General features: G+C 38.7%; 1 protein-coding gene across 9 annotated transcripts in view; it reads right to left on the bottom strand.

Annotated features, from left to right (window-relative positions):
* Window positions 1–17: 17 nt before the first annotated feature.
* Window positions 18–21,883, bottom strand: part of pcloa (piccolo presynaptic cytomatrix protein a) — a 58,179-nt gene continuing 36,313 nt past the window's right edge. For 3 of the 9 annotated variants that reach the window (XM_082166583.1, XM_082166586.1, XM_082166587.1), the window contains 19 exons: window positions 20,431–20,519; window positions 20,262–20,337; window positions 18,597–18,722; window positions 16,328–16,436; window positions 15,961–16,022; window positions 15,673–15,866; window positions 15,499–15,549; window positions 15,026–15,156; window positions 13,423–13,449; window positions 13,028–13,121; window positions 11,634–11,705; window positions 11,198–11,447; window positions 10,517–10,705; window positions 9,176–9,337; window positions 5,632–5,773; window positions 5,411–5,466; window positions 4,275–4,409; window positions 3,416–3,561; window positions 18–3,324 (listed from right to left, as the gene is read on the bottom strand). In XM_082166583.1, the coding sequence (XP_082022709.1) occupies window positions 3,181–3,324; window positions 3,416–3,561; window positions 4,275–4,409; window positions 5,411–5,466; window positions 5,632–5,773; window positions 9,176–9,337; window positions 10,517–10,705; window positions 11,198–11,447; window positions 11,634–11,705; window positions 13,028–13,121; window positions 13,423–13,449; window positions 15,026–15,156; window positions 15,499–15,549; window positions 15,673–15,866; window positions 15,961–16,022; window positions 16,328–16,436; window positions 18,597–18,722; window positions 20,262–20,337; window positions 20,431–20,519 (2,255 nt within the window). In that variant the 3' untranslated portion in view covers window positions 18–3,180. The other 6 variants (XM_082166585.1, XM_082166588.1, XM_082166584.1 and 3 more) reach the window with 6 other exon arrangements.

The raw sequence follows: 21,883 nt of genomic DNA, 5'->3' as shown, positions 1-21,883 counted from the left end.
ATAAAAGTCCCTTTATTAGAATTTTTTTAAATGTTGTTTTTATGTTTGTAAAATACAATATTCGCACAGATCTCATAAAACAAGAAAAATATAAAGTACAATAGCAAATCATTGTGACAGTGATAGATAGATAGATAGATAGATAGATAAACAGACAGACAGACACAGATAGATTGATATAGAGACAGACAGACAGATCGATAAAGACAGATAGAGACAGGCAGACGGACAGATTTATGTGATAGAAAGATAAAAAGGTGTGAAAGTGTCTTACAAATGAATTCACCTCCAGGATAATTGTACATATATTATTTAATGTTTTGACTTGGGGCATTAGCCTTTTATTACAGCACAATTTGCATAATTTATCAATACCGTTTGTGTACAACCACAAAAACCATGACAGTTTGATTTTTTTTTTTTCATCAGTTTACATTAAGTGGAAAACCAGATGGATTATACAAGCATATCTTTGTACAGTCAGCATACATATTTAGATTTGATTAATTTTTCATAATCTTTTTCTCTTTTTGTAAATAGAATCTGGACACAAAAATAGTATGAACAAACCACCAACAAAACATGCAACATCCAAAGTGAAAACACCATACGTTTCCTGATTCTACTTTTGAGTCAGTAAGGTCAACTTCTGTTCTATATTATACAGGGTTAAACTGGTGTCTGTTGTGCAGGTCAAGTCCAGTCCATCAGAGGCAAGCATGGGGAAAGCTTTTACCCTAGTGCATGTACAACATGTAACACACAGATCAAAACACAATCGCTCTGCTCCTTTCCCTCACACATGCTCTTCGTTGAACCAGAAAACTAATACAAGATCATATTTGTACAAAAAGAAAATTATTATTTTTATTTACATGGCTTCTTTTTGTTTATTTTTCTTTGTTTCGCAGAGGTGAAAGAGTTAGTGTGGCGACGTGAAATTAAGAGCATGCATGAATTATTCAAAGGAGGCTGCGTATGAATTCTTGTGACAATTTGTTATATGATGCTTTTTTTTCCCCTCATCTAATTTGTAAACATATATATATATATATAATTAAAAAAACACACACATTCTGGGAGATCAGAATATGTAGGCCTAATGAAAGCTGAGCATTGTATATAAAGCTGAGTGCAGTGAGATAGTTGTGTTTCCAGACACTGTGATTGAAGGGACGAGAATGACGAACCAGTCTGCTATGATCTTGTAAACACGTACATAACATGTACATAACTAGCAGTTAAATAGTTGAGTAGGATAACTACCCTACGTTTTTGCAAACTCATTGTTACATGACCTCAATATAGCATAAAAAAATGAATAAAACAAGCATCAAGCAAAAGATACAACCAATATATTATTATTATTATATATAAACAAACATATTTACCATGTGAAAAAAAACATACAAAAATAAAAAAGTCCTCATTCGTAATGCTTTATCTGTCCTCCGACCACTAAACAATAAGTACACCAGATGCATTTTCGGTTGCATAGAATAACATACACAGAACCTGCGGATTTTGGTAGTTTGGCACAGGTTAAAGGTCGACTTAACCCTTAACGCTGGACGTTTGAGTGAAATATCTGTAAGTGCTCGAGCTGTAAAATGGCTGGGTTATGTGCTGTAAAGGTTGTATCCACATATCCTAAGTTTCAAGGCATAAAAACATAAAAAACAACAACATATAAATAACACTAATGGCATTTGATTTAAGTGTCTGCATTGCGAGGTGGCCACACTTTTCTGAAAGTACGAGATGGTGCGCTCAGCGTCTCAATGTCTCCTTTTAGACATGTAAACCAAGAAGATAATTGCAGTTAGCCAAAATGATCAGTAAAATAAAAAATGAACACTTTGTGATATCATCACCCTGATCCTCATTGTTATCGCCTTAAGCTGAACTTACTTGATCAAAGATAAGTCAATAACATTTAAGCAAGGCCTTTTCATCGAAAACCTGAGTGTTTAGGAGTTTTTAATTTTTTTAAAATAAAACATAATATCAGCATTGTATCAGCAATATGATGACTTCAATATCTGGACAGACACTACATTGACCCATTCAAACTCTAATCCTCGAGTAATCAAGAGAGACCGATGCGTACGTGTTTGTGTGGGGGGTTGACAGTGTTTGACTGTTGTAAATGGCAGGATGTTCCGCTTTTTTGATGAAAACTCAGAAAAAAACGATCAACCTACATTCGTAAAATGCTAGACAAAGTGCAAATCATATAACAGTGCTGGATTTGACATTTTCAACTGATGCTGCTGCTGCATATTGGTGATATTTCGTCTTGAAACATTCATCAAATGAGCAAATCATAAAAATCAGCAAACACTTTCTATTCATTTCTGTGTGAGTCATAAGAGACCGGCAGTTTTCTTAAACATTTAAATTCTTTGTTATTATCCACTTTTTGATTCATAGAGTCTTAGGCCTCTGAAACTGTATTTCTGAATTCAGTGTCGCACAGCGAAAGACAAAAGTGTTACTTCTGTGAGTGGAAATAACCTTACTGACACAACGAGTCATCACAACACCCAATAAATCCTATTTCATTCATTTCATTCTGTCTATAATATACCATAAAATACTCTTCTAATCCATCGATAATATGCTTTAAATATCAGTTCTTTCAACACATAATAATATCTGGGAGGGAATGTAAAATAACGATAAATATCTAAACTGAATTTGTCTCTATCGTACAAAAATAATGTATATGATATCTATCTGTAAATAATCATAATGTTCTCATATGAATAATGCACAAACGGGAAAGTTACTGGAAATGTTCACTCTATCATCTAACTGTCTGTTGTGGACCAATGTACACATATAATTATACATACACCAGTATAAATATGTGTGAGTGATTGTGAAAGTGCATGTACTCATACACGTATGAACATTGTGTCAATCTCCTGCTCAATTTTTTGAGCTTTTCCCAACGTAGAGATCTGTATCTTGTCACTTAAGGTCAGATCTTTCCTGTAAACACCATTATACACCTGTTTCTCCTTGGCTTGGGTTAACACAATCACACGTGCCAGTGCAATCGGGAAGCTCCCTGTGTGACCCTCCAAATTCAGCTCAGTTTAGTCCCAAAGAGTGTGGCAGAGATGTGCGACTCCACTGCCTGTTATGTCCTCGCGCCTCATCTGACCGCCGTCTTTAGGAGTGTATCTGAGCTGTGCTGGCCAGCAGCTTGTGCCAGCTCACCACCCGTTTCCGCAGGTCTACCTTATCCAGCCACACGTAGGCTTCGCCAATTAGGGTCTTCTTTACGAACTTGCCTCCATTTGAAACAAGAAATAGCTGCAAGGATGGGAATAAATATGAATCACGATTCACTACTTGAAGTTGGATCACATTTTATGGATGTGCACAGGGTGCATCGATGCCGTACCTGAATGGAATGACCTGTGGGGTTCATGCAGAAGCGGAAAGTTTCATTGAAAGACGGTTCGCGATCATGACGACACACTCTGGTCTTCTTCTTGATGATTCTTTTCTGAGTGGCCACATTCACCACATATAGTTTCACATACAGGTCTGTAAAAGAACATCAACAGTAAGTATTGAGCTTTCATTACATCTATGAATGCTTATTTCTTAATTATGAAGTGGTAATTTATAATCATAATGCGTTGTGACATCTTTTTTTGTCAAGGGAAGCTGCTCAAGTGCAAGGGAAGCTGTCCTTTAGAACGTAAAGGATAAGTTCAAACATTTTCAACCCAAAATATAAGAAATAGTTAATTGTACTGTATAATCAAGCAAATTATACTTTGAGATTAAACAAATGCCTGCAGGACTGCATTAAAATCTGCATCCAAAATTTACTCAAAACTTCAGAATTTGTGTTAATTCTGACAGAAATTAAATTCCTGCCTGTTAGATTTGAGGCTATTATGTAGCATCATGCTAGTATATTCGCCAACAAAATAAATATTATGCAAATATGCACAGGGAAAATGGGCCAAACATACTGATGACTCATGTTGCACCCACAGGCGTTGACAAATTTTTTGTCCAATCAAATGCTCACTAGGGTTAGTCAGTCCCTCCCCCTAATGTCATCAGCCATCGATAAGCAATAGCAAGTAGCAAATCAATTTTTTGCCGGGCTATGGTGTAAACTAAAGCCTAGTTTAGTTTATTTCAAGTTTATATCAATGAAGAAATGCGTATTTCAACTGTATATCAAATCGACTCATGTTATAATAAGCGTGAGTGAACGTGTTTGCTGTCATGTGTCTTGTTACCCGGGAGGTGGTCGGGAGACTTAAATTTGTAGGTGATGTTTCTGCACTGAAGGATCTCAAGCACCAGGTGTTCTCCCTCTGTCTTCATCTCCTTCTTCAGGGCGATCTTTATTTCCCCCATCACCTGAGTCTTACCTAAGCGCACACATACACAGACACGTCAATATCTCAGTTCTACTTCCCATTTCTTATCTCTGTATCTTTTCTTTCCACATTCTGTGAATCTCTGACCCGCATGGGGGGCACACATAACACGACACAGGAAATAGATTAAGCCACAAGGAACTATATTATTCTACACTTGGTAAAAGGCAGAGATAAAAGAAATAATATAATATAATATAATATAATATAATATAATATAATATAATAAATATAATATAATATAATATAATATAATATAATATAATATAATATAATATAATATAATATAATATAATACTATTCAAAAGTTTGGGGCCAGTAAGATTTTTTTTACATTTAAATTATGAAATCAATACTTTTGTTCAGCAATGATACTTTTGTTCAGCAATGATCCAATAAATTGATCAAAAGTGTCAGTAAAGCATTTATAATGTTACAAAAGATTTTATTGAAAAAGTTCTGTTCTCATCACAATAATAAACTACATTTTAAAATATATTAAAATAGAAAACAGATCATTTTTGAAAGATTTTGATTAAATAAATAATAAAATACAGCCTTGGTGCGCATAAGAGGCTTCATTCAAAAACATTTAAAAAAATTTACAGACCCCAAACTCTTGAACTGTAGTTTACATAAAACTATAATATAATTGATAATATATAATATAATTAAAATGATTTAAAACAATATATATATATATTGTTTTAAATCATTTTAATTATATTATATATTATCAATTATATATCATTTATATCATTATATATATATATATATATATATATATATATATATATATATATATTAAAACAATATATATATTATCAATTATATATCATTTATATCATTATATATATATATATATATATATATATATAATATAGAAGTAATTAGATTTCTTTGCTGCAGTATTATAGGCTCAAATATACTGCTATTGACACAAACATGCACAAATAATCCCAAAACCACACAACATCCCATGCAAACATTACCCTCTGTATCTCCATGAGCAGATTTCCCAGCTTCTGTGCCATTTGGAATCTTTCCACTAAATAATAAACAACATCAGGTCAGAGTACACATGGAGTGTCAAGATTTGTAAAAAAAGATTTGCTCTAGATATACTGCGAAATAAAACCAAGAAATTAGATTTTCTTAAACAAAACTTGATCGATTAGCAATTATTATGAGAGTCATACAGAAAAGCACTCACAATCTTGGAACCTGGAAGATGGCGCTATCCACTGCATTGGTCCCGCCCTCTTCATCCAATAGGCTAAAGGCACTGCCACTCAGACCGCTGTCCAATGAGGCTGCAGTAACAGGAGCATCACCAGATCTATGGCTGCGGGATGCTGTTTTTGAAGTGGACTTTGTGAGTTGCACAAGTCACATACACTACTTACGACCGGCAACTATCAGTTATGGGGTAGATGTCCACATATCCACTCAAAAACACATACTCACACATACAAACAAATATATACTGGCACTGCTGGCAACATTTAAAGAAAGCATGACAGCACTCCATAAATGAAAGGAAATATCACAGACAGAGATATGCTAAGCAGACATCAGATGACAGAAGCAAAAGCACAGACAGAACAAATTAAACTGTTCATTAGTAGCCTAAACTGTGTGTTTGAGTTTTGCACATTAAGTATTTTGCCTGAGTAATTACATTATGCTAATTCTGTTAGCATTATGCTAAGTTTATTTTAATAGTTACTTCCGTTTAATCAAATTCGATTCTTTTACTGTTGTTGCATTTCGGAGTGTTTGACTGAGAGTGATGGCGATGGTGTGACGTGGGATGCATGATTTTGGCACGTAATTCATGCACACAGTCTTTTTCAAACAGATTCAGCAATGGTAATGCTAACACCAGGCATCTTACGAGACTCTTTAGGGATGGTCAGGGGGTCAGTGCTCCTTTCTAGAGTTTCCTATCACAGTCAACGCTACTGTTTTGTCCCCTGGTTTTAGGGAAGCATGTTGCTGAACTGTTGAATGAGACTGAGACTCGCTGCATGAATTTCCTGTGAAGTGGCAAAGGGCGAATTCCAGTCGGAAGTGAGCATCACTAGGCCCTACACACTCTGAAAAACTAAGCACTTTGAAGGTTGCATGGATTTTGAGCAATATATGTCACTGCTCCTCTACTCATCAAAGTTAAGGACTGTTCACACCAACAGAAATGTTTGGTACAAAAATTTGGAATTTGTCTGTTCAGACCAGTGTTGCCAAGTCTGTGGTTTTCCCACAGAATTGGGCTACTTTTAAGTTCTTGTTATAGGTAAAAAAATGTCTGTGGGTTGATTTCCACCCCCGTACGTATGATTTTAGTGCTCCAACACCCCCAAAACTCCCAAAACAGTGGAGAATTCGGCCACCCGACAAAGAAAATCGCATTGGGCAATTTTTGGGATACTTTTGACTGGCCATTGGGATACTTTTGTTGCACAGACCAGGCAAACCTGGTTTAGACAAATACGGAAAAATAAAAATAAACGGCAGACATGTTGAATGAAATTGCAATTTCACACTCTGGCAGTAGATGATGCTTACTGAAAAGCTTTTTTATTAATATTCTTTAGTTTGTCTCAGTATTTGATTTGTTATTTGCAACTTTTCATTTCTGACATCCACTTGTCACAGAGAAGAAACAAGTCAAACAGCAGTTACATGTTTTTAAACAGCAGTTCAGATTTTATATGCGCTATGATGTTTATAAACAACATCAAATACAAAAGTAAAGAGAGCCGGGTCCGGATTCTTCCACTGCTATATACAGCAGCATCTCCAAGCACCAGTGTTGTAGTCGAGTCACCAATTGTCGAGTCCGAGTCAAGTCTCGAGTCCCCGTGTTCGAGTCCGAGTCCAAGTCCGAGTCACCAAAGAAGAGACCGAGTCGAGTCCGAGTCGAGTCACCATTACCTGAGTTCGAGTCCGAGTCGAGTCTCGAGTCCCCAGTGTTCGAGTCCGAGTCGAGTCATCAAGGTTGAGTCTGTGTTATATTTCAAGACTGCCAACATTTCTCTACTCTGGCACCTTTAAAGAGCTGATATAATTATAAAAGAGGGTCTACATTAAACAAAAATGACACCACTGTGTTGACAATTATAAATAATAAATACAATATAAATAAAAAAATTGATTTCAATAATGTAGGCTATTAGTAGGCTAAATGTTGAAATTAACATTAACAATGCTGTAGAAGTGCAGTTTATTAATAGTAGCCTAAATGTTAACTAATGTAGTTAACTAGAGTTTAATAAATGGAACATATTGTAAAGTGTTACCGATTTGTTATACACCGATTCAGACGTCTCGTGAGTTCGTTGTTGGACAGATGGTCAGTTGTTTTAACCATTCATTAAAGTGAATCGTTCAAAGGAGTCATTAGTTCGCGAATCGGACGTGTCATTAATGGACGTGTAGCCTATACGGCACGCCTTGTGTGATTATCTCGGCAGTTTAGGACAGGACAAGATTTGTGTCAACACAGAAAACATTTCATCACTAGATAGGTCTTTTCGTTTATTGAAATTGTGGCTAATGTCAGCTGAATGTGCGGAACGCTTTTCAGAGAAGATAAGGCAAACGTTTTTTGTTTTTTTTCAGCACAATTCACACCTCGCGGTAATTCAGGAGAAAAAAATCTCTGAATGATCTACGTGAAACTTCGGTCTTCCGACCTTTTACTATCGTGTCAATTGATTTTGATTAATATGCGTGAGGAGGGAGCACCGCTCGTGTTGTTTGAAGACGGTGAGAGCGCGCGCGCGGCTGGGGCTTTCTCTCTGCTCGTTCATATATGCAGGAAAAAAAGAGATCCCGTCCGGTCTTGGAGCCCAAAACAGGAAAAGTGTAACATCTTATATCAAATTTTAAATCCTATTTAGTCAGAAACTTCATCCAACGTCATTCATTTGATGAATGCTCAAGTCCGATTTTATATCCTCGAGTCCGAGTCCAAGAACGAGTCATCAGTCCGCGAGTCCAAGTCAAGTCACGAGTCCTGAGAATAGAGTCTCGAGTCGGACTCGAGTCCGAGTCCAGGACTCGAGTACTCCATCACTGCCAAGCACATGACAAAATTGTAACTGGTTGGCCAATTTTCTTCAAAGTGCAAATGAAAAGGGATCAGAACACCTCTCCATAAAAAATGTTCCAGGTAAATGTTCATGACGATCTGAACAGATGAATTACCTGCTGTTTATTGAATGCAGCATTCATCTTGGTGTGAATAGGGTTTTAACTTGATCAAAAAATGCTAATGTCTGTTAAGATTGCTGATAAAACCTCAAATATTGTTGCTTTGTGTCTTTAATTCAAATGTATATTTTTCAACTTGTGTGCTATACAACTTCTACTTAAATATGTAAAGAAATATTTAGTCCTGTGGTGTCTGAGAGCAACTGAGGGTTTTAAAATAAATACATTTCTTCAGGTTTCAAAACAAATCGTGAAGATGCACCACCAAGGTTCACATTATAATAACTGCAAATTTAGTTTCTTGACCATCTTCTGTAACGGTGTTGTGTAAAGGGATCCAGTTGCTCACTTTCGTTCGGAACGACCCTTCGGATAGCGCTTCCTTCCCGCAGTGCCTTTTTTTGGTGCAAATAGGCTACGCCCTTTTCTATTTTCAGTGTCCTCAGCTAGTTCCTCTAGTTAGATGTGCGTTAGTAACTCAACATCCTCTCGCTCTTTCTCTCTTGCTGTTATTGGCAATCATACGAGACAACTCTCACCTCCGTCCGGCTGTGGCCTCTCTTCAGACATGGCTTTCCTGAGGGTCAGGTGTCGGCCTTCAGGGATCTCATTGGCCGGCGACTCGGACGGGGCTCTCTGAATGGTGAGCACACCAATTACGCTGTGCCGGTGGTGCCTCGGGTCGAGGCGGCCATTTTGGGCTGGGGCCATATATCAGCCATGGGGTGGGGGGGCAAGAAGGAGGGGAGGTTTGAAGAGGGGAGAAGGGGGGCGAGATGGAGACTCAGAGTATGAACTCGTCACAACATGGACACCACCAGCTTTTACTGTAGGTCATAGTCACATGCAGCCACAGTGCGCACGGCCCGGCTCGGGCTTACAGCGTCGACTGAGGTGCAGTGTAGGCCAGCGAAAGACGCAGAGAGAGTGGAGGCAGGGTGGGATGGTGCTTTAAGGAGCGGGCAGCCACATGCACGGCCATCTTGGTGGACTGGGGTAGCTGCTGAAAAGCCGGCCTTCTGGGACAGAAAACAACTCAATGGGATAAATAAAAGAGGAGCTAAAAGAAAGGTTGTTGGGCTGCCGTGAAGGGCTCAAGTGGGCAAAACATGGTGCTATGTGTTGATCAGGGATGATTATTTGCTCTCCAACTTGAATAAAGTGGTAAGTTAAGTCAGTTTTACCTAAAATAACCTCAGAAGTAAGGTTCTAGCTTGTCCCTGTGGGGTAAATGGACAAGTCTGCATGACTAGGTGCCTGACGTGTGCAGTCAGATCTCCTCACAGTGATTGACAGGTCTTAGTAATCTTAGTTAGAATCCTGTGAAAGGCTGTTTTTGTTCCTTCACTTTTTTAAGCTGGACTCTACATTATTTTATGCATATGCATATTGTGTTTCTTGGCAATAAAACATGACCTTGGCTAGCACCATGCTAGCTGCACTGCAGGAACACTTTCAAGGTTTAAAGCATCCATTTTAAGGATGCTATAGAAAAATATTTTTTTATTTCACCTATATTTACCAATAGATGGTTTATAGTTTAGCTCTGTTACTTTAAATCATTATATACTGATATAACTTTATTTATTATTTAAAACACTAAGTTGTTTAAAGTGTTGAAAAAATAGGAAAAATAATAATTCTGTTCCTATATGTGTGTGTACGACGTGACGTGTTCCCAACACACTGGTGAGAACACACAGGCGAGGAAGTGAAGTGACAGACTGTGACCACAAGGGGACCAGAAAAATAAAAAAGGGAGAAACCAGAAAACAACAACGGGAAGAAAAAAACAAAAGAGGGCAATGAAAAAGAACAGGAGGAGGAACAGATGAGAGCGAAGGCAGCCATGCTGTGGAGGTTTTATTTGCGTCGTTTACTTGGTTGGAGACGGGGCTGCTGGCCGGCAGCTTCGGCCGTTGATGAGGCATCGTCAAGGTGTGCCCGGGCCGTGCCACTTTTGCCATGAGCACGAGGGCCTCCGTGGGGGCGGGATTGGCCCTCGGAGAGGGACGGCTTCGACGTGCTGGGGCTACTGTGAGATTTCTCAATAGTGGGGACCTGCGTGTCTAAAACAACCAGAACCAAATTACCATTTCATTCCCTACTTTTGCCTATTTACTCATTTTAATTCTTAAAAAAACCCATTCGTATTTAAATTCTACATAAACTACAATTATTATTTTGTTAGGTTACTTGTGTCCTTCTGACATAACTTATGTGATACTTAAGGTCCAACTATTGTGCCCTAGTTAGCATCTAAGCAGGCTGCTTCCTGTCTGAGCGGCCCTGTCACACCCTGCGTGAGGTGGCTGGAGTGAAGCGCTGGTGAGCTCAGCGCCGTTGTGAACTGAACACATATATATGGAGAGCAAGAAGCCAAAGCTAGGAAGCTCGAGAAATACAGGATGGAAAGATCATGTGAAAGCAAGAACAATACAGAGAGAGGAAGAGAAGACAGAATGTATAGAAGTGACAGCAATAGAAGAATGGAAAAGAGGAAGACATCACGACTGGAAATGAAAGAAGTGGCGGAAGTGGCATGCGACTTGCGGTCCTACCCTTGGCAGGGTCAGGGAAGATTCCGTGACTACGGCTCTTGATGACCGAGGATTTGGGTGAGTCCTCCTTGCTGTGGCCGGAGGTTTTTGGGGAATGCTGGGTCCCGTGTCCTCCGTGGGGTTTGGGCGAGTGCTGGCGGCCCTGTCCCGAGTGAGAACGCCGGTGATGCTCGCCCTCGCTCTGCTCTTTTAGAGGCAGCCAGCGTGGGACGTTGTCCAGTTGGGCCGTATTGGACAGGTCGATTAGTACCTAGCCCCATACATGCATAATTTCATTATTTATTTATTTTTTGCACCAGATATTCACACCTGAATTTTTTTTTAAAGTTCAGACATCTGAATATACAGTATATACACACACTTCTGTATCGTTTAGACACACTGAACCTGGTGTTTAATTTTTTAAAGTGTGTTTAAAGAACTTGTAGCTCCTCACCTCTCCCAAGAAGTCGTTGGCAGAGCTCTTGTCGTAGTCCCACACACTGACCTCCAGTGTCTTCTTTCTTAGCTAAACACACACCACATAAACACAGGGTGGAAGATTAGATTGAGCAGATTCAGTGGCAAGATGATTTATTTTGTGACTCTCACTATACATTATTTTAATGTTGTCATTCTATGGAACTCTGCAACTTCCATTGATCTCTAGATTAGGGGAAGGATATTTTCTACATTAGTATTTTGCCATGTTTTCCAGTAAAAACATATTTTAAAGATCCTTAAACAAGATACACTTACATGAGAATCAATATTTCAAATAAACGTGGGGTCAAAACGATTTTTCTTTTTTAAAGAAATTGATATTTTATTCAGCAAGGATTATTAAATTGATCAAATGTGACAGCAAAGACATTTATAATGTTACAAAAAAAAATATATTAAATAAATGCTGTACTTTTAAGCTTTATATTAAATCAAAGTAAGGATGTATAATGGTTTTGCACAAGGTTTTGCATCTGACAAACAAATGTTTCTTGAGCACTAAATCAGAATATTAGAATATTTCTGAAGAATCATGTGACACTGAAGACTGGAGTAATGATGCTGAAAATTCAGCTTTACCATTTTTAAATATATGAAAATAGAAAACCCAAATATATTCCCCAAAATTACTGTTTTGACTATTTTTGATTAGATAAACACAGCCTTGGTCAGCATAAGAAACTTCTTTCAAAAACATGCAAAAATCTTACAGACCTCAATCTTTTGCATGGTAGTATATTAAAATATATACAATTCATAACATATTCACTTGTTTTAGGTATGGATTTAACTACATTTCACACAAATAAAGTCAGTTTGTTCAGAAAAATAAACTGAACTTTGCTTCTGAAATAAATTGATTTTGTTTTTAGTTATTTTTACTGGAAAGCAAAACAAAAATACTGATTAATAAAAAATATATTTTCTGTTAAACCAGCAAACACATCAAACACGATATGCAGCACTACAGCATTTCATCCAGATGGTTTTCAATACAAGCCTCACCTCCCTACATTCTTTCTTTCTCTCTCAATTAAGAGCTGTTTGCCTCGCTTCAATAGTCCAGTAAAAACATATCAATCACATCTGTCAGCAGCTGCCTCAGAGAGCTCAACAAACTCAAGAAGCTCTTTGGTCTTAATTAGACTAAAGTACTTCTGGGAGACAACAGACTTTTTGCTGTTTGCACCTAAAGCCTGAGATTCTCTCTGAAGAGCTTTCATATAATTGAAATCTCAAAACTGACATGGCATATTCCATTAAAGTAAAATCAGATTTTTCTTTTGGTTTTCAGACATCTGAAACGCAACCTAGATGTATGCAAATGCCTGTGAGTTTGTAGCTCACCTGTTCTAGGTGGATATTTTTGTAGATGACAGTCTGGTTCCACTCTGGGTTCAGCGTCTTCTGAACGTGTTTGGACCTTCTTTTGTTTTCAGCACTACAATTAGATAACATACCACAAGGGGTCACCATGAGGTACAGTTAGATCAGTGTGGCACAAACCATCAGTGACCGAAACATGAAACAACCCACACTGGTGGAAAATGGTTTGCACAATGGAGGACATCTAGTATAGGTCAACTTGTGTTGCTGCTGTGACCACATACTACATTTGAGAAAATGATCAAATGAGCAACAATGATAAAAATGTAAAAAGAGCAAAACCCTACATTATTAAGCCATTCATGTCCAAGCATGGCCAAGTCTTGTATAATGTGCTGTAGGAAAGAATCACATACCTGGCATTCTGCACAACCATGACCTGACTGTGAAGATCCAGCATGCAGCAAAAACAGACAACAATCAGTGATGAGTGGGAGATTGCAAAAGTGTGTGTGTTTGTTTGTGTTTTTGTAGTAGCTCATGCATTCATGCCCATATGGAGCAGAGAAATGGAGAGCTCCTGTTTCTGTAGGTTCAATCCAAGTACTGCATGATCAGATGAGAGCCAGAAATGATCCGATGCACACACACACACACACACACCAAACTACAACCATCAATCAGCGCTATCATTTTACACACAAATTGAGCTGCCATTGATTTTCCTCTTTTGCTGAGTCACTTACTGCACTCATTAATGCGTTGACAAACACACACACATGCACGCACGCACACACACAAAATCATTTTTTTTAAAACAGCTAAAAACTAGGGCTTACAGAATATGCATAATCCTTTCCAGGTCTTTCCCATGGACCTGGTGCTAATTACAGCTGGATAAGTGATTTTCTGTTTCGTTAACTCTTTGAAAGTAGCAGCTAGGATTGAATAACAGCTCTAGGAGTCTTAATTTCCAGTGCCAAAGGTGAAAAAGGAATTTATTTAGTTTAAGTCAAGAATCCAGATTTTAAATTAACACTTTCTGTCGTCTCACATACTGTAGCTATTTAGGCAGGACGACTGAATGACATGTAAAGTGACCAACTACAGTTGTGTGTTAGTTTTTTAAGAGTAGCTACTGTCTTTTTCTCCGTTAAAAGGTGCGCTTAATGAATTCGTTACACATGTCTAGCTAAGAGAAACAAATGGACTGCAAATACATTACCAACCAAACAAAAACTCTTATTATTTCAATGAGTGTTGTTGCGAGTCGCTCTCTTGCTGATATACCTGATGATCAGTAGCGGTCCACTAAATAAAATAATTTAATAAATGCCATTTTACAATAAGCACTTAACTCAAATAACTATTAAATAATCAAATATATAACTAGAGGACTGAATTTGAACATGGAATTATTCAACATACAGAGAAGGATCCTTAATTTCTTTACAATTTAAAAGTGTTATTTCATCAGTCAGTCTTGGAAGTCTGAATGTTGATAGATTCTGGCAACATTAAATCCAGGAGAGAAGAGAATTCTAGAGAAAGAGCAGGTAGAGATTCGCGAGTGCGGACGACAAAGTTTGAGCATGTATGCTCATCAGCAATCACTGCTGATAATTATAGAGTAAATTACTTAAAAGGCAATTTATCATTGTGCAAAAAAAAAAACAGAAAGCACAAGCTTTTGTGTCAGGTTGTTATGTTGCAAGACTAAATATAACGGTAGAATTGTGTGTATTACGACCTGCTGGAACCCGATGTGAGATCCACCTATCAGAGGTTCTCAAATCTCAATCAGAGAGGTTCTCAAATCTCAATCGATTTTTTAATTGGTTAAAATGAAAATGTATTTATATTTATATTTATTTATATGAAATCTCATGTTTTTTCGTAGGTGCTCGACCATTTCGAGCCCCCGAGCACCCACGGAATCAGAGCCTAATGGTTCACACTGAGGCTGAATCCATGAGAGACAACTCAGTTCCAGTTAGTTGAGTTTTACAAGCTACTTACCCTCTACCCGGCAGCAAGTAAACTTTAACGAATGGATCCGAGTAGCCATTATTGTCCCGGGGTGCCAGATTTCGAGCTTGAAGAACATGGACGATGAGATTTCCCAGCTGTTTGTCGTAATTTATTTGAAGCTGCAAAATTGAAGCAAGAAAGAAATGGTTGTTCTACTCTCTACTACTGAAAAGGTGAATGAATATGACATAAATACATTTAGTTAATTAATAAGCAGGGTTTTGACACGATTCGCAAGATTTTGCCAGTTTGCTATCTTTTTTATAGAGATCGCACTTATAAAGAGAACTTTCTAGCTGATGAAATACTTTAGAGCATAAGTAGAAAAGTTCATACTGACTATGGAAATTTCCACATTTGCAGGTCTGTAAATCGCAATTTTAAAATTCCCTGGTTTCCAGGTTTCCCGTGGCCTGGATAAGCTACTCATAATAGCTGAGATAATGAGAGCTGAAATCTACCTGGATCTCTCCTGACACTGGGTGGGACGGAGTTTTTGCAGCCTCAGAGGTCTAAGAAACAAAACATCAGCAGTAGGAAAAGACATAGTTTTGCATTTGACTCTTTGTACCCAAAATAATAGTGTGTGTGTGTGTGTGTGTGTGTGTGTGTGTGTGTGCATGGCATACACATACCTTGCTGTGGCGTTTCTTGCTGACAGAGGGTGAACCAGGCTGGCCAGGGCTCGGAACTGCACTGGAGCCAGCGGACGCTGAGGCTTTATCCAGTGTTGACGCAGAGGAGGACGGCAGCTGCTGCTGGGACACTTTCTGCAGCTCCGCAGCCAGTTGCTTAGGGTCTACACCTGGTGACCGCGGAGGTCTGTCTCCTGAATAATAAGTGCAAGTTAGTGGTCAAGTGTCTTTGAGGTTAATTAGGACATTATCATTTGATTGTCTTCTCCACTGACTGATGGTTCCCACCTTTATTCTGGTCTTGAAGGTCTAGGTGGGAGCTTTCAGAATCAGACAGCATATTTAGGTCTCTGAAAATGACAGATAAGAGATAAATGATGGTCAAAGGACAAAAAGTTCAGTTAAGCCAGCATAGAATCAAAATGTACTCCATTTGCTTGCTTAATGTACGTTCCTGGACTTAATGTTCCTTTGAAAAATATGTACTTTTCTGGCTCTCCTATTTGGTTAAAGTCACAAAACCTTCCTAGTTTTTCAACCACGTTCCCTCTAACCATCAGGCTTTATTGTACATCTTTCTTGGATAGATAGTAAAAGTAAAAATGACCTAAATAAAATTAGAAATAATTAGTAGCTATGCAAATCTGGCACTCACAGTCTGATACATAACTCCGCCTCTCCAACCTGGTGACCAACCAGACCCTGCACTTCCTCGTACGTCTTACCAGTCAAGCAAACGCTGTTCCACTCCAGAACTTGCATTCCTATGAAAACACACACACAGACACACAAAATCAGACACTGGATACATTTTATTCACTATCTGAGATATCAAATACGCTGTAAACAACACTGCAATGGCACACGTGATCTCTTTCAATTAAACGAACTGTGCTGTAGAAACCCTGTGAGAAAGGAGAGGAACACATGCAGCAGAGTTCACTCCAAGTCACAGCAAACTGAAACCACTCTGTTGGTGCACTTACACAGATGAAAGCGTGTCTTCAGGTAGGCCAGGTATGCCCTCTTTGGGCGTTTCGAAGTTCCCACTTTACGGTGGATGCTTGGGGTCCCTGGAGGTGAATGTGTGCTCAATCATGTCATGTACTGTATATGTACACACTCACAGATTTTATACTTTAATGTGAGAAGGCTGAACAGCAGACTCACATTACTCCACTGCTTAACACCAGCATGTTCTGTTGGTGTTACTACGTGTGTGCTTTCACACTGCTTTTGTAACCATGCCGACCGCATTCATAATCACACTTACGCCATAGAAACATTTGACATTTCTCCCTTAAGAAGCTTCATCTGCTAGTGGGTCATTATGTGGGAAAGAGACAATACAATACGATACAATACGAGAAGAGAAGAAGAGACAAAATGAGCGAGACAAAACAAGATGAGACTATGACACCCGAAGCGATGAGAAGAGACAAGATGAGAAGAGAAAATGTGAGATGAAAAAAAGAAAAGAGTAGAGACATGATAAGATGGAATGAAAGAGTAGATACAGGAATAAAGAAGATCAGAAGAGATTAGATGAGACTAAATGAAATGAGATTGATATGAGAAGAGATAAGATGGAAAGAGAAGAGAAAAAGTGAGCTGAGATGAGACAAAAAAGCATAGAGAAGAGAAGAAAAGGGAAATGAGAGTAGAGACAAGAAGAAATAAGATCAGAAGAGGAGAGATGAGAAGAGAGAAGATGATACTAGAAGAGACTAAATTTGATGAGATAAGAGTTCGATATGAGAAGACAAGATCAAAAGAGAAGAGAAAGGACAAGATTAAAGAGAAAAGGTGAGATGAGACAAAACAAGAAGAAAGTAGAGGCATGTTAAGATAAAAAGAGAGAGTAGATACAAGAAGAAACAAAAAGAGAAGAGAAGAAAAGAGAAGAGGACACAGCTAAGTAATCAGATGTCTAAATACAAAGTTATATGATCGAGTGTGAGAGGAGGAGGAGGAGGAAGAAGACAGATGTGAAGTGTCAGTCCCAGTCAAAGCTCAGAATGTTCTTTCACAAGGCCCAGCTGTAGTATATAGCCTCATAAATAAGCCTGTGCACAGACAGATCCACTCCCTCCGGCTTCACTTTCCCCCTCGCCACCTATTCTGGCCCCTCGTAAATTATGACCGCGAGAAAGCAGCACAAAAGCCGGAGCCCAAGCAGACCTAATTTACAATGTTCCGTGCTCACCCTCATCCCTGGAGAAAGAGAAAGCATTAACGTCTCAGTCACAACTGAGATCAATAGGGCTTGTAAAATTCAGCTCCATCAAATTGGCTGAAATAGTCCATCAAGACAGTCCAAAGCATTCATAATATTCTGATTTCACTTTGGGTTTTATTCCAAAAGTCTGTGAGGATTCTTCCAAGTCAACGAGAAACTCTAGCCTTCAGCAATCATTGGGCAAATCTGTCACAATGAGGTCAATTCTGACTGTGTAAAGTGCACATTAACATAACTGCATTGAAAAAAAGAAAGAAAAGAAACTGTGTTAAAGCGGTAAAACCTCAAACTTTTTTCAGCTGAACTCTCCAGAGACATCTCAGTCAAAGTTTCGATGTAAATTTAACATTCAACTCTCATTTGATCTGCACAACACCTACGCCGCCGGTGTACACCGCAGAGGAAACACAGTCATGAACCTGAAACTTCAACTTCATTTTCTTCTGTTCTATCTTTATCTCTCACATCAAGAATGAGTCATTCCCGGAGCTTGGAGGCGAAGAACCGTGCAGATTAGCATCATTTGTTTTTCCTGTCTCCTATCACGTCACTTTGTGCCCTTTAACGTCAACAGATGTGCGTCTCTCCCTGCTCTAAGAGACAGTGAACATTGATACACCTCTTCAGCTTAACCAAACCAGTGAACCCACTCAGAGACAGGACTTAAAGCAGTAACCGTGCCTACCTTCCACAATCTTCCCCGTCTGTTCTGCAGCTCCTCCTGGTAACACTTTGGCAACATACGCACCAATGTCCCCATTGCTTCCCGGGACCTCTTTTCCTCCAACCACACGGATGCCCAGTCCGTTTCCTGTGAGGAAAGAGTTTTGTATTAACATAAGGTGGCACAAACACCAACACTACAGGATAACAAGCCTGGAAGACTGGCTCATTTTATTAAAATTGATTTCAAATCAATACATCTCCATTTGTTTCTGACGTACGAATCTTTGGAATGGGGCTAGCTGTCACATGGGCTATATCCCAGTAACGTTACTCAAAAATGTGTGCATATTGCATATTGTTTTCCAGACCCTCTCCTCATTTGAAAACCCTTTTATATTACACTCCTAAAAATAAAGGTTTCAAAAGGGGGTTTCACAGCAATGCCATTGAAAAAACATGTTGGGTTCCCCTAAGAATGATTCAGTGAAACAAAAATTAAACAAAAAATAAATAATTATTTAATAATTTCCTCTAAAAACCTTTTGTGCAATGGAAATGTTCCATGGATGTTAAAGGATCTTCTAGGAACCATAGATGCCAATAAAGAACCTTTGATTTTAAGAGTGTAACATAATTATTGTGAACCTAATCAAACTAAAATACCAATATCATCACATTCTGCTATATCTGTTGGGTAAAAAAGTCAGTAAAATAAAACCCACACTTCAAATCATGGTTATGATGTGAGTTATGGTGTCTATACAGAAACTGGCATTCAAAAACTACCCTAAGAAATATTCACTGGAGCAAAACGTGACGACTAGACCCTCTTTAATAACCACAGAAACGTCAATGGCTTTTAAAAGGATAGTTTATCCAAAAATAAAAAAAAATCTATTTTTTGAGTGAACTATCCCTTTAAGATTGTATTAATTTGTATTGCAACTCCCAATTTCACATTTCCTTAAATTTCCATTCTTTCCAGGACAGCATTTGTTGTGTGACATACATCCCATATTCAGAATCACAGACCCTTCCATCGGACTAACTACCAATGTACACACAAATCCACCAGTCACACCACAGTACACTCTTTATAGCCTTATTCATTGTCTTTTTTAAGTCGCTTGTTTGTTCATCAGTTTCTAATTAAGAAGATAATCCAATTTGTGCATTACACGCCATTTTGAGCTTTGATGACTGACGAAACTGGAGGGATGCCAATCTGCCACATTGCTGCGTAATGTCTGCCCTTTTCTAATACTTAAAGGAACAGTGACACAGGAGATCGAGGAGAATCAACCAAACCTATGTGACATGCCAAAGCACGAGGAGGGGCTAGACCGCTGATGTGCTTTTGCTCAGCGGTTTTGTCTGTTGACATTTTGTGTGCAATGATGTGGCAAAATAGAGCACCACAAGAGGACGCTAAAGGGAAATTAGAGGAGAGATAATGTGTTGTTTAGTAGTAGGCATAAAATAAAACTGTGCCAATGCAATCTCAGCATGGAGAAACTAATGTTTGCATAGACATAAGCCTCGGGCATCTCTCCATGATGGCCTGGTAAGCGAACAGATCCTCTTTTACCAGGGGCAGCTGTCCTAAACGTCTGTCTACATTGTTGGAGTATGTCAGGAAGCCAAGCAGCAAAGCATTAAGTATTTGAGAGGTTGCACGTCTTACCTGATACACTACGATCTTTGGGATCCCTCTGTAGCTTTATTCTGGTATGAGGAAATGGGTAGTGTGCTGACTTTCCCTAAAGGGACATTAAATAAGCACAATCAGAATTCATTTTCATAACACTCTAACATGCAATGATATGTTTCTAAAATACTGTGATAGAAGATACCTGTCTTCTGTCCACCCCTTGCCCATTTTCTGTGCGTCCATCTCGTGGTTTATCAAACCAGTCAGTTTCCTCCCGTCGCAGGTGGTACGCTTCAGATAAACAGATGGAAATTATAACGTTAAAGTCTTGCTTGCCAGTCTGTTACAACAAACCACAAAAGACACCATGGTGATATCAGGTACTAGAGACAGCTAAGGTACGTATGCGGTCTCAAATTTGAACAATATAGAGCCATCTGGGGCAGAAAAGGAAATGGTTATACAAAGTAGAGCAGTTATTTTTGCATGCAAACCTAAAACTAAAACAAACCCGGAGGACACAATTCTTCAGTTTTTTTTCTATACATAATTCACCATAAGAATGCTGTAAAAAGATTTAGAGCAAGTCTGCTCGCTGCTGTACCTACCCCTAAACATCTTAAGTTTTCATGAATAGGGGTTAAAGACAGACAGGGGTACTAGGACATATTTTTCCATACTATCTTGGGTCTTTCAGCTATAGTGTGGAAAAGGGAGGGAGGGAGGGGTTATATAGGGAGCATTTATCATTTATTTTTTTAGGAACATTCAAAGGCTATATTAGATGTATTTTGTCATGAACAAGTAAATAACTGACCTCAGGTTTTCAAGAGGAATCAACATTTAACAGAAGACAATTCTGGTGTTTACAGACCTGACATTCAGATGTAAATGACATGACAGATGTAGATCCTGTGATAAAACACTCACTAACACGGTTCTATTATTATGACCGCCGCTAGCGTAGCTAGCGAAAGCGGTCATATAGGGATTGTCAAAGGTTTTTTTTTTTTTTGTCATCTACTGAATTTTTCGTCAACGATACCAGGGACACCGAAACACCGGGGAACATAAAATTTGGTGGCCATGTAGCCCCACTAGACTTTTACGGAAAAATTTCCTTTGGTCCCCGGGGTCCCCGCTGGGCCCCCCCCAAACCCCAAAAATGCAGTTTTTCCTAAATAACTACCTGAACCGTGGCACCGAGGATGAAGACATTTTTATGGTATGTTGGTCTTAAGGGCCCACATCAACCTAGCCCATAATCACTCATTTGTGATTTGCGCCCCTCCCATAAAAAATTAAAATGCAATATTATTCTGCTTTAATCACCCCTATCTTCAGTTGAGATGTTCAGAACTGCACCATATTTCATGTGTATGATTAACTTGACATCCTCTGGGGGTATGCTAAGTTTCGTAGAATTTCATCCATGGGGGGGTATAAAATAAATTCACACTCATCGGCCTGTAGATGGTGGTGTTGAGCGAAGGGTTGCTGGTTTAGGATGATACTGTCACACACACACATGCAGGAATACAAACAAACGCAAGCATGCACACATACTGACATCCACACGCACAGACACACACACACACATACAAATCCACATGCACAGACACACACACACAAACACACACGCGCACACACATGTA

This window comes from Leuciscus leuciscus (assembly GCF_965113295.1).
Source record: "Leuciscus leuciscus genome assembly, chromosome: 4".
Lineage (NCBI taxonomy): Eukaryota > Metazoa > Chordata > Actinopteri > Cypriniformes > Leuciscidae > Leuciscus > Leuciscus leuciscus.
This window is presented reverse-complemented; position numbering and strand designations above follow the sequence as displayed.